Source organism: Lipophrys pholis (genome assembly GCF_963383615.2).
Source record: "Lipophrys pholis genome assembly, chromosome: 14".
Lineage (NCBI taxonomy): Eukaryota > Metazoa > Chordata > Actinopteri > Blenniiformes > Blenniidae > Lipophrys > Lipophrys pholis.
Window position 1 is genome coordinate 28105440 of NC_137633.1, and position 13999 is coordinate 28119438.

At 43.7% G+C, this 13999-nt stretch overlaps 1 protein-coding gene across 6 annotated transcripts in view; it reads left to right on the forward strand.

The window, feature by feature from the left end:
• fgfr3 (fibroblast growth factor receptor 3) overlaps positions 1–13999 on the forward strand; it is a 90393-nt gene that overhangs the window by 21763 nt on the left and 54631 nt on the right. For 4 of the 6 annotated variants that reach the window (XM_080480881.1, XM_080480878.1, XM_080480879.1 and 1 more), the window contains exons 3-4: positions 7333–7596; positions 13160–13225. In XM_080480881.1, coding sequence (XP_080337007.1) covers positions 7333–7596; positions 13160–13225 — 330 coding nt within the window. The remainder of the gene's footprint in view (positions 1–7332; positions 7597–13159; positions 13226–13999) is intronic. The other 2 variants (XM_080480882.1, XM_080480883.1) reach the window with 1 other exon arrangement.

Below are 13999 nucleotides of genomic sequence, written 5' to 3' on the forward strand. Positions count from 1 at the left end.
CTCCTGCAGAGACTGATGGAGGCTACAGAGCCTGTTACTGCTCATCTCCCCCTCCCTCCTGCTCATCCAGTTGTAAACAAACATGGCGGCCGCGTAGTGGTACGACCCGTAGTGGTACAACCCGTAGTGGTACGACCCGTAGTGGTACGGCCCGTAGTGGTACGACCCGTAGTGGTACGACCCGTAGTGGTACGACCCGTAGTGGTACGCCCCGCGGTCCATATTCTAGTTTTATGGTCCAGATCAGTAGTTTAATAGTTGAGACTCTCCCTGATATCATCCGGTTCCTCATCAGTCCACTAGGATGTCAGGTTCTCTCCATTTTCTTCACCTTTATAGTGTTTTGTTCTCTGCACACGTCTGTGTAGTTTCATTACAAAATCAAGCGACAGCACCCTCCTGTGGCCCGGCATACTAACTACACCATTGTCTCTGTGTCTCTGTGTCTCTGTGTCACTGTGTCTCTGTGTCTCTGTGTCTCTGTGTCTCTGTGTCTCTGTGTCCGCTGCTGCAGTGGAAACACTCTCCTTTTTTTTAGCGGATTAGGTGTTGTCACGTGAAACGTTGTCGTGTAAACAGAACCTCAGCTACCGCTGGCTGGCTGGCTGCTGACCTCACACACACACACACACACACACACACACACACACACACACACACACACACACACACACACACACACACACACACACAACCATGTACGCACACGGTGTACCGACAATGTTTTTGAACAACATCCAGAGATCCATCCTGACACTGAGACATCCCACTTTGACGATAATCTGAAGTCAGTTTTTCCATTTTCACCTCTGTAAAAAGTGGTGTGTTTAAATCCTGAAAAGTCGTGTCAGTGAGAAAAGTGTTGGAGGCGATTGAACAAAGCTGAAAATAAGGTGGCGCACATCAGACGGTGCTGCTGCAGGTTTCCTGTTAAAGTCCAAACACCTAAAAGAAAAATACCCTCACAAGTCATGTTTGTCTTCTTCAAGATAATAATTTTTGAAGATAAGATGAGGGGATTTTGTCTCTCACATAGAAAACTGAATAAATCTATAACTGCTGACGATTCACGTCGGTATCGGCCAAAGGTTATTGGTTAAAACATGTCCTTCCTCACCTTAAGTGATCACTGCTAATGCTAATGTCCCTTACGTTGGGACATCTTTGACATTGCATTGAGAGTGTCAATTCAGGATTAATGAAGTTCTCTGTCACTAGTTAACAGGAGTTTAGTTAAATAGCTACCAGCTAACAGCACAGTGAGAAACAGCAGCTTCATGTTGGTCAATGTTTGTGAGTAATTAGTGTTCCTGCCAAATGTTGCACATTATCCTGTAAAGCATCTTTCTTGATACTCGTCTTTGTGTGTGTGATGATACAGTCTAATGTTTTCTGTGTCTGGAAATCAGTTTTCCCTGCAGGAAAGCAATCCTACCTTTGACGCAGGACTCTGTATGTAAAATCAATTCTTTCCACCACCAGACCCAAATTTCACAAACACAAAGCACCATTGTCTGAAGCCTCAAATATCACCCAGTTTCTGCCATTTCAAGAAGTTTTATAGCAGAAAAACATCAGACTGGGTGTTAATAGAACAAAGCAAACAGTCCCTGATGTGTTACGACTACGTAACTAACCCTAACTAACCCTAACTAACCCTAACCTAAACTAAGTAGAGTAAATGAGGTTAAAGTGAGCTAACTGAGTTGAACGCCATCTCTCCTGAGAGCTGATAGGACAGCAGCCAGTGTGTGTGTGTGTGTGTGTGTGTGTGTGTGTGTGTGTGTGTGTGTGTGTGTGTGTGTGTGTGTGTGTGTGTGTGTGTGTGTGTGTGTGTGTGTGTGTGTGTGTGTGTGTGTGTGTGTGTGTGTGTGTGTGTGGCAGGCGTGGACAGGCTCCCCTACATAAAGAGGCCTTTTCATCCCGCAGCCTGCCCGCTGGCCCCTGGAGAAGTTTGTAGAGGATAAATAAACCTCTTCAGACGCAGAAAAAAGATGGAGGCTGTGAGCGGCGCTCCGACGGACGGCGCTCCGCAGCGTCTCAAAGCCTCAAAGCAGACTTCAGATTATTCTCAAGGGCTATTTGTTATCCTATCGAGCCGAGAGGGTAAGAAGGGCCGCAAGGGCAGGGGCCTCTTGATTTATGGAGTGACTGTCCAGCCTGTGGACACACACACACACACACACACACACACACACACACACACACACACACACACACACACACACACACACACACACACACACACACACACACCCACACACACTTATCTGGATCCACAGCCGCATCAACACACACACGTAAAAGCACATATCACACATTGCTTCCAGCTGGCCTAGAGAACCTGCAAGAGTGCTGCAATACACACACACACACACAGACGCACGCACACACACACACACACGCACACACTCGCACACACACACACACGCGCGCACACACACACACGCACACACACACACGCACGCACACACACACACACACCCACACACACTTATCTGGATCCACAGCCGCATCAACACACACACGTAAAAGCACATATCACACATTGCTTCCAGCTGGCCTAGAGAACCTGCAAGAGTGCTGCAATACACACACACACACACAGACGCACGCACACACACACACACACGCACACACTCGCACACACACACACACGCGCGCACACACACACACGCACACACACACACGCACGCACACACACACACACGCGTGCACACACACACACACACACACACACACACACACACACACACACACACACACACACACACACACACTCTCTCTCTCTCTCTCTCACTCTGCACCAGACGAGAATCTGGCAGGAATGTGATGATATCAGACTGGACGCCATCAGAAAACCAGAGCAGCGCCTTCACTTATTCGCTTTTTGTTTTTTCTAACACGCAGTGCCGCTGCCGAGAGAAACAAATTGTAAATACAAACGATGTGAACGAATCATGATCACATTCACAGTGTCGCTCGGAGAGGAGGCTCACGCTGATGTTCAATGTCTTTGTGCTTGTACATCAGAAAAGTTTGTAAAGTTTTGCCGTGCGCCTGTTTCTGAACTTTTAGAAACACTCAATTTGGTATTTTGAAAAGCAGAAACCAGGAGATGAAGGTTTCTGGACTTGTTTCTTCAAGTCAAAATTGACTATATCATCTCATTAACTGTCTTTACACAGTCGCTTTTTCACTCTTCCATTCAATGAAACCTGTGGATATGTCCCATAATACCTCATAGTGATTATTTGAGACATGATCCCAAATTTGTTTAGCTCCAGATTCGGTTGGAGGTCCGAGGAGGCAGTTTGTGTCTCTGCTGGAGCTCAGTGTCTGCTGGACGGGTCCTGAGAGATGAACTCTTTCAAACTGAATCCACTTTCATTCAAACGGCCTCAAATCTGCATTTCAAAGTGGAGCATCAGAAGCATAAACCAATATTTTCTCACTTCGCTCTTAAGTTGCACCACAGAAACACGTTTTCATGTATGGATCTCCACTTTGTTCTTTTCCTTCTTTCTATAAATTGCATTTGTTTATTAGCCTCTGGCAGTGTGAACATACAAATAGTGTGAAAACGCTCCTCGTATCTATTTTACCAGGATGAAAGCAAAAAGCATTTTACAGCAAGATAATGCTATTGCATAATAATGTCATAAACTGCAACTGCATGTAAATATAAACACATAAAATAAAGTCTTTCTATGACTAAATATCAGAAATATCTTTTTCTTTTTCATCAGAATGAATAAAAAACCTGTCAAATGATTTGAAATCCTTAATTATTAGTGTAAAAACTCACTTGCTTTGTTTTTGAAGACAATACAAGTGCAGATGTCTTTAAAAAGAGATAGCAGCTCACAATGTGTGCTTGGAAAACAAACTGTCTGCATGATCAGAGCCAGAAATGTGGTTTTATTTTGTTTTTAGAGAAATTACTGTTGAAAAAATATTAAAAGTGAGATTCTCAATTTCAGCATTTGAATGAAACTTCATGCATGATTAGGCATCTTTAAACGGTAAAACTGTTGAATATTAACATCTCACAAATTCAGTATGTTTAAACAGCAGTGGTAATAAATCAGAAATGTTCATTTGAATACGTTTTTATAAAGAATATCATTTGAAAATAGTTTCCATAATTAGACAATAAGTTAAATGTCAGAAATGATTGTTTCTCCTGTTTTTGGGTGAAATTCCTCGTTAAAAATGAACTAAATGTCCAGAACGAGGATATTTCCTCTCCTCAATGCTGCTTCTCATTTCAGCAGCTAGACGAGGTTGAGCTCCAGCGCTTCGGCTCCATAAAGCCAAATTGAGCTACGAGTCTCCGGAGATTATTATATCTCCCCCATAAAGCGCCGTCCTCTCATATTTAAGAGCCAAAGATATTCTGCGGTCCGTGTTTCTCTCAGAGTCGTACACAAAGGTACCGATCCGTTCACGCTGGCGTCTGATTTACGCGCTCTGTTCTGCCGCCGCGCTCTTTTTCTGCTCCTGAATGGACCTTTTTGTTTCAACACAAACCCGCTGTAAATATGGCTGTCAGAGTCGGAGGCCACGCCGAGAACTGCACCGCCACGTTAAGCACATTATTAACTTAACATGTCCCGTGTTTTTAATGGGCGTAACAGGACAGAGACAACGAGTCACGATTGGTCCGCTGCTTTGGCTTTATTTAGGAGCAGCTTCACACGGAGGGGATAAATCAGTGTGTTGTTTAGTTCAAGTCACTGGGTGTAACATGTATCCACGTCTGATGAGCAGCTGCTCACCGGAGCCTTCAGAGAGTGCCAGGAGAACCTGCAGCCCCCGTGAAAGAAAGCAAGAACTTCTCTGGAGAACCAAGTTCCAGCTACTTTAGGATAATGGAAAAGCAGCCCAGAAGATTTCTCCTGATGTCCAAAGGAAGATCTCATTCTAACATGTCAAAATATTAGTTTTAGTAAGTGAAAACACAAAACGTTCATAGTTTTGGGGTCTGTTTACACGACAGTGGTGCTCAGAGTCACTGAAAACACAACTTTTTTGAAAATTGCTCCAAATCCGTTAGTATATGAACTGAGGAAAATCTCACTTTCTGGAAAGGTTTGGGACACGTCTCCTGGTGTCTACCAGGAGACGTGTCCCAAACCTTTCCAGAAAGTGATATTTCATTGAAACCATGTCATTGCACATGCGTGTCACTATTGTAGTAACTAGTAGTTCTGCACATGCTCAGTAGTGACAATCAGAACAATGTTTCCTCCAGGGTGTCATGACTCCCAGTCCATATTCTCTTGGACTTGGTACTTTTATTTTGACAGTCACTGTAATAACAATCCAACCTGGTGGTCTGTCCACGAGAATGTCCGTGTTCTCCCGCTGTTAATGTTTAGAGCTCATTGTTCTCTGCTGCGTGTGTGTGTGGTTTTGTTACAAAAACAAACAACAGCTCCAACTAGTGGACCAACATGATAACTACATCATTTTCAATGTTTCTGCCTTTTCCGTAGAAACAGACATAGTTTTCAGAATGTTGCCGTAAACAAAAAACTTGTCTGGAATGAAAACGCAAAAACGACCTCGGGAAGAGAATTTTGTACCCGGACATGGAAAAACATGTCATGGAACAGCAATACAAGTCTGTGAATCCTTGAATCCTTGAACAATCTGACACACTGATATATTAATGTAATGACGGGATTATTTGTGCATGTCGAAGCTTCTTGAACTGACCTGCGGGTCGTAGCGTTAGCTATTGGCTCTAAGCTTCTGTCCTTCAGAGAGCTGACGTCATGCCGTGTCGTCGGGGTGTTTGAGAGTTGCAGCGATGCCAGTCGGCTCGCCCACACAAACAGGCCGCTGTGCGAGGACACGTCGGTCCACGCCAGCAGCTCGCCTCACGTCCAAGGAGCTCATCTATGATTTAAACACGATTACGTATTCCCCGTGAAGAGCGTCTGGTCTGGGCCACTCCTGAGTTCAACCTTGCCTCTCAACTCCAATTTCATGACGTGAGCTGTCTGTCTGTGTGAGAGTTCACGACTCGTCAGTGAGCCTCAGTCACGCCGTCGGCCTTTCGGCAGGTCAATGGAGAGAGTACCTGCCATCATAAATCACGCTGTGAACACACCTCGCTTCCCGTGTGAGGGGGGATGGGTCTGTGTGCACATGGGCTCATTCGGGCGCTTTGCTATGCGCATCGTGACGTTCAGTATAATAGAGTCTCTTTCTGGCCCGTCTCCTTCATAACGACGACGTGTAATTGAGGTCTGAAGAACTTGACGCCTCTGACAGGCAAACACAGTGTTTGTTTGTCCCTCCGTCCTCAGTAAACATGTTAATTTATTTTCCAGACTCTCACTGAGCTGGCGCCCGAAAGAACGAGCTGCTGTTTGACGGAGAGCGTTGGATCATTTTTTCTGTCTTCCTCCGGCTGAAATCAGAAGTTGAGCTTGAGTTGATTTCCAGAGGCTTGTGAGCCGGTCGCCTGCCAGCGGCTTGTTGGTTAACGCTGCACCGCTGCCTCTCGGGTCACGTCTTTTTATTTCCCCCGAAAAATGTGTGCCTGAGATTAATTACACTGGAAAATTAAAAAAAGCAATGAATGCAAACTATTAAAGAATGAAATGAACAATGTGTGAGTGGTTTAAATATGTACTTTTAAGTATTTATAGTAAAAACTTGTTAAAGTAGAGGAGGTGTGGTTAAGATTCGATGGAGATTTCAGAATCCAGCTGTTGCTATTTACACACCCTGTGGCTTGAGGCCTCGTTTTCAAATGAAAAAGCAAAACTTTAGCTGCGTTGTGGGTCCGTTTACACAACAACGGTGCTGGGAGCCACTGGAAACTCAACTTTTTCACAATGCTCTAAATCCATTACCGTGGAAACGGTGGCAGATTCAACTCTTCGTAAACGCTGCCACTGGTCACGTGCACTATGGCCGTAGTAAGCCTGTAGAACTGTATATGTATTGTGGCATTGGGGGCGGGGCTTAAAGAGTCAATCACTGTGTGACTGGATGCACAATCAGGAAATGACTTTGAGTGCATGAAGAGAAAACATGAATTTAACTTGAAAAAAAACTGTTATTAACTTTTTCCAAAATCATTTTGTTCAAAACTTGATGATACTTTAAACTTAATTCCTTTATAATTTTCTTTTTTTTCTGTTTGAATGTCGGAATACAGATTCCTTCCTTCAGTCCTGTGACGTTTTGTTTTTCAGTGTTCTTTCTTCATCACAAACTCTCATATTTACATTTTTAATTATCTTGTGTTGCACAAAGTAAAGACATTTGCAGCCTTTGATTGAACCGTCTTTTCCTCTCTTGTGGTTGTAGACTCGATGTCCAGCGAGACGTCCTACCTGGAGGACTCAGTGGTGAGCGTGGGGGACACCCTGGAGGTGTCATGTGACCTGGAAGACCCCTCGGAGTCGGTTGTCTGGTACAAAGACGGCGCCGGGCTCGTGCACACTAACCGCACTCGGCTGGGCCAGAGGATGTTACATATCATCAACGTGTCGTATGAAGACTCCGGAGTGTACACCTGCCGCCTCGCCCACAGCAACACGCTGCTCAGCAACCATACCATCAGAGTGACAGGTGAGCATGGAACGCTAATCAAACCCTGTCACTCCAAAAACTTGAATAAAATATTCATTTCATTTTAATAAATCCTTTTGGTCCTCAAGAAAGGTGAAGATTTTCAATATGTTTTTCACTTTGTAATATCTGACTGAGGCTCCGTTTACCAGACGCTTTCAGACACAAACAGAAAACCTTTGTTGTGTTTTTGTGTTTTTCACAACATCTGTGCTCAGAGTCACTGAAAACACAAGTTTCTGAAAACGGCTCACAAGGTAGAACTTTTTGGAAATGCTGTAAATGAGCACAAACACAACTTTTTGAAAACTCTTAGGCTCCATTTCGATGTAGACAGTAGAAACTCTGCTCCTGGTCCTGCTCCTGGTCCTGGTCCTGGTCCTGGTCCTGGTCCTGGTCCTGGTCACCACATTGGTAGTAACTTGTTGTTCTGCACATGCTCAGTAGAGACAATCAGAACAATGTTTCTTAACGTTTAGAGCCAATTGTTCTCCACTGCATGTGTGTGTGGTTTCATTACAAAAACAAACAACAGCACCAACTGGTGGCGTGACGTGAAAACTACTTCTGCCATTTCAATGGAAACTTACATCGTCTTGAAAACTTTTTTAAAACGAAATCTCAAAACGATGCATTTTCACTTGAAACAGGGTCTTAGCTTGACGTTTGTTTTTTGCCTGTAGTTTTGTTTGTGTTCGTCTTGTGTGACCTTTCACTCAGTGTCAGCTCTGATTGGATAAAGCGTGCATGTAAATCTCCCCTGGAGCCAATAAGAACAATAAGAGCTAAACTCCAGCCTGCAGGGAGGCGGCGGCTCTTTGGTTTGTGCTGCACTTATCTGCCATCACACCAAACCAGTTTATTAGGAAGTGAATCAAAACCTCAACAGATCCGGCAGGATGTAATAACACCATGCATAACATAATGCAGCCAAAGCATTCATATAAAAATTGTTTCAATGCTTTTTTATATCAAACCAAAGATGAAATCCTGCTTCATTACACTTCCTTTGTATGTTCTCAAACTAAGAAGTGACACCAAATTACTGATAACAATAGGATTATTCACACTACACAACATAGTACAAATATTCAAAAAGCTGTGCAAACAAGAGCAAAACATACCTTACCAGTGAGAAAACAGTGGAGACCTTCATATGTACGTACACTGAGAAGAATAGAAGTATTTATAGAGGAACAGGTTACCGGGTTTCTGCACTATTTAAATCACTAAACATTCCATATAAAACACTCATATTTGCAGAAAGAGATACATAAATAGCTTTTTTTTTCCATACAGTGTGAAACCAGTGTGAGACCATGAAGACATGTAGTTCATAGTTTCTGTTGTTCTTTAAACGGGATGAAAACTCCTTGATGTGAATTTCTGGGTGCAGGAGTCACTCTCTTCAGAGCTCCGTGAAATCCAAGCCGTCTCAGGTTTTCTGCCTCTCTGACGGACAATCTGAGACTCAGTGTTTCCTATCAATAAAGGCGCAGTAGCAGGTACGGTAGCGATGTCTCAACATGACAGCTTCTGCAAACACATCATAGAAAAACAGTGGAAACTCAACCTGGGAGGAGCGCTGATACTTTCTCCTGCTGCTCAGCTTCATCTCTCATGCCAAGCCACACACACACACACACCCACACACACACACATGCACACACACACACACACACACACACACACACACACACACACACACACACACACACACACACACACACACACACACACACACACACACACCGTCGGCCACCCAGCCAAGTTTCACACAGATTCCCTCTACTGATGCACAGTCAAAGGTGAAATTCATTACCATGTGAGGTGGTGAGTTCCGTTTTAAACAAGTGTGTGTGATGCACGGAGCGCTCTAGTGTGTGTGTGTGTGTGTGTGTGCGTGTGCGTGTGCGTGTGCGTGTGCGTGTGTGGGAGGTCAGCAGCCAGCCAGCCAGCGGTAGCTGAGGCCCTGTTTACTTGTGATTGTTGTGATGTTCAAACACGTTAGCGACCGTTGTTCTTCTAAGGCCCTGTTTACACGACAACATTTCACGTGACAACACCTAATCCGCTAAAAAAAGGAGAGTGTTTCCACTGCAGCAGCGGACACAGAGACACAGAGACACAGAGACACAGAGACACAGTGACACAGAGACACAGAGACACAGAGACACAGAGACAACGATGTAGTTAGTCTGCCGGGCCACTGGAGGGCGCTGTCGCTTGATTTTGTAATGAAACTACACAGACGTGTGCAGAGAACAAAACACTATAAAGGTGAAGAAAATGGAGAGAACCTGACATCCTAGTGGACTGATGAGGAACCGGATGATATCAGGGAGAGTACTACTGATCTGGACCATAAAACTAGAATATGGACCGCGGGTCGTACCACTACGGGTCGTACCACTACGGGTCGTACCACTACGGGTCGTACCACTACGGGTCGTACCACTACGGGTCGTACCACTACGGGTCGTACCACTACGGGTCGTACCACTACGCGGCCGCCATGTTTGTTTACAACTGGATGAGCAGGAGGGAGGGGGGGATGAGCAGTAACAGGCTCTGTAGCCTCCATAAGTCTCTGCAGAAGGGAACAGAGACCGTGAAAGAATCTTTCCACTTTGGGAGCCGGGTTAAAAACTTTGTGGATACAGTGGATCAGAACACTGGTGTCGCGTAAACGGACCCCCCAAACGTGAAGAAAGTTTTGCGGATACACTCGTATTGGTTGTCGTGTAAACGGGGCCTTAAAAGCCAGGCAGCGTTTTCCCGTAAAAGCAGCGGACACCAGCTGAGCCTGTTATTGACAAGCAATTAGAAAGCAATTAGCTCCAAACATTTCATCATTGGAAGCAGATGGTTAGGTCAAAAGTGAGTGTTTGCACCCTTTCAACACACACAGCCACACACACACACACACACACACACACATACACACACACACACACACACACACACACACACACACACACACACACACACACACACACACACACACACACACACACACACACACACACACACACACACACAGATGCTTTGACTGCAGGCCCAGAAGAAAATGGACAGGACAGGACAGATCAGAGGTGGACAGCTTCTCCCCACTGCAGGAGGACACATGTAAATTGAGTGTCTGTGCCATTTGAAAAGGAAAAATTCATTATATTCACTCAGATTCTGCTTCAAAAGAGTTCACTTTTTGAATTAGAATAAAAAAAACAAGTGCAGGATTTTCAGGCGTGTATAAGGATTGAAAACTTGAAAATTATAGTTGCTCACAGTGGAAAACCTTTCATTTTTCAGTCAGTAGTTCTGAGTTATTTTGGAAATAAAGGAGCATTCCTCTAGTGAACAGGAGTTTAGTGATTTATTTCACATTTGCCAAAAAACATTTAAAAAATGATATTTTAAACTTTGCAAATAATAACAGCGTATCTCACATCAGCAAGCACATAACTTTCTGTGTGTGTGTGTGTGTGTGTGTGTGTGTGTGTGTGTGTGTGTGTGTGTGTGTGTGTGTGTGTGTGTGTGTGTGTGTGTGTGTGTGTGTGTGTGTGTGTGTGTGTGTGTGTGTGTGTGTGTGTGTGTGTACTTCCGCCATCTGGACGCCATCCAGGTGCTAAATCTGATACCGCTCCTAAATATCTGACACCTTGCTCAAATATTTGAGTGAAAACACAGTCGTCCTTGTGTGCTGAAGATAAATCGAGCTGTGTGTGTAACGTGGAGGAAGGAGCGCTGGCAGCAGCAGAACAGGATATTGCCACCACATACTGTAAAAAGTCGTTCTTAAGTGATTTAAACTCACATGGTGAGCGCTGGAATTACATGAGATGTCTCATGACGGCTCTGCTTCCAGCTGGGATCCTGTGACGATCCGTCCATACTCATCTGGGACGAGGTCAAGCTCACCCTGACCACAAGATGGATAAAGTGGTTTTGAAGATGGACGGACTAGTCACAGTATTTTCATCTTGAAAAACAAAACAATAGATGGCGCTCATCTAAAGTGTAATATCAAACAAATACTGTATTATCTGGACCATAAGCCACACTTTTTAATTGTTTGACTGGGTAATGTGGCTTATATTAAGAAACAGTTCTACTTTTAAAATATACTGTTAAATACCATCTGTAACCACTAGATGATGTCACTGTATGACAACAGAACGCTGCTATGGTTTCAGGGAAAATCCTCAATTCCTACTGAATTTGACTGATGGAGCAAGAAATTTGTTTAATTTCATGATTTGTCTGGTTTATAAACTACAGAGTTTCCATGGTAATGATGATTGTTTCACAACATGTCGTTTGAATGAAAAAGCAAAAATGATGCTGTTTCGTCTCGATCGTTCTCATTGATACAAGGTGTTTTAAAACCAAGTACTTCAAATATTGTATTCCCCAGACTAGGTCACACTTTTTTCAGTTGCTTGTCTGTTCGTGCAACTCATATTACAAAGTAATTTACATATCAAAATACACTCGGATGTACTATGTCGGACTGCTAGTTGTCACTGTACGACAACAGAAAGCTGCTTCAGTACCACAGAAACGTCTTCATCCCTGATGGATTTAACTGACAGAGAAAGTCAAATGTCTCTAAAAGAAAAAATTCAACAGCAGAATTTAAAGTAAAACAGAAGCTGCGGGACAAAGATTAACAACACTTACATTTGGACACAGAGAATTGATGTTCTAACAAACCAGGAAAACTTATACACATTTCTTCTTTTTAAATTTTTAACAGAGGTCACCTATATTTCAGACAATACGGTACCTTTTCTTCTTCATTGCAGCTCAGCAGCAGATTTGACTCATTCAAACAAAGTAAAGAAAACGCTGGCCATCAGGAGACTGAGGCGCGGTTGTAGCTCGCTGAGGTTGTGGAGGTAACAGCTGGCTCTCATTAAGCCGACCTGCAGAGCTGAACCAGAAAACTTCGGGGTCAGATTGGAAAATAATTACAGCGCTGCAGTGAAAATGTGTGATACAGCAAATCTAAACAGTGGCTGGAGGATAATTACACATCAGCTGACACGCTAACCGTTTGCAGTCGCTGTGTGCGTGAGTGCTGCACATGTGCAGACGTCTCTCACACGAGCGCGTCGCAGCGGCACTAATGACCCGCTCATTTGTCCGTGGAAATGTTTGGCTTGTAATATCTGAGAACTGTGGACTCATTCATGGGTTTCTCAATGAACAGCCGGTCCTAATATCCATTCATCTGTTTGTGTGTGTGTGCGTGTGTGTGTGTGTGTGTGTGTGTGTGTGTGTGCGTGTGTGCGTGTGTGTGTATGTATGTCCTGTTTGTGAATACACTCCATTTAATCTCTGAGCGTTTAACATACACAGAATAGCTCTTTCTTAGTTACCGTCTCGTCTCGTCTCGTCTGGAGATTCCTCGTCTTTACCTTGTTTTCTGATGGTGAACAGTTCAGAGAGTCCAAAGACAAAAGATGTTTTTGTTCTTATAAAATAGCATATGATTCATATATTGAATTCAGTCCATTAGTAAAAACTTAACTCAGCATTTTTTCCCTCTTGGTTCCAGATTCTCTGTCATCTGGTGATGATGAGGATTATGATGAAGACCCAGAAGATGCAGGTAATGAAAATGGTGAATCCTTATTTATATTTTTCTCATTTATATTATATAGTTTGTCTTGAATGTTTTTCTGTACTTTTGTTCAGATAACATTGTGAAATCCTCTTTTTTAACTGAACTGCGACGTGTTGTGTTTCCGACGCACGGGGCAGTCATGCTATTTGACCAATCTTTAGCCGTGCCACGCCACACACCTCGTCTCATTGGTTTTAACGAGTCTGTGGTGCGTCGCAGCGATTCCCCGCCACCCTGAACAATGCTCGTGTTTCCATCTGCAGCGACTCGGAACATAGCTGCATCACGCCAGATGGGAAGTTACTTCATGAAACTCTTCGTTAATCCAGTCGTTTTCAAAACACCTCATAGTGAAAACGGATCATATTTGGGATGGAAAAAAGACCGAAAACAACAAAAATCAACAAACTGCCTATCAGACAGTTGTAGATACCCATAAGATGGAAAGACTGGAGCACATTCAGGACAAGAGAAAGACGACTGCTGTTTGGAACAAGAAATCCAAAAGCACAAAGACACTGACATCATCAGCATACATGCATGTTTTTAACATTAATCATACCACAAACATATATGATTATCTTTTTTTTATATTTGTTACACACACACACACACACACACACACACACACACACACACACACACACACACACACACACACACACACTGTTGTGGGAGTGATTGAGTGTTTTGGCTGCTTCCTTTTTGGGGTCACTACCGTCGATCATGTGATGTGCCTGTTTGATCTTGCTGAAGTTTTACCGCGGACGC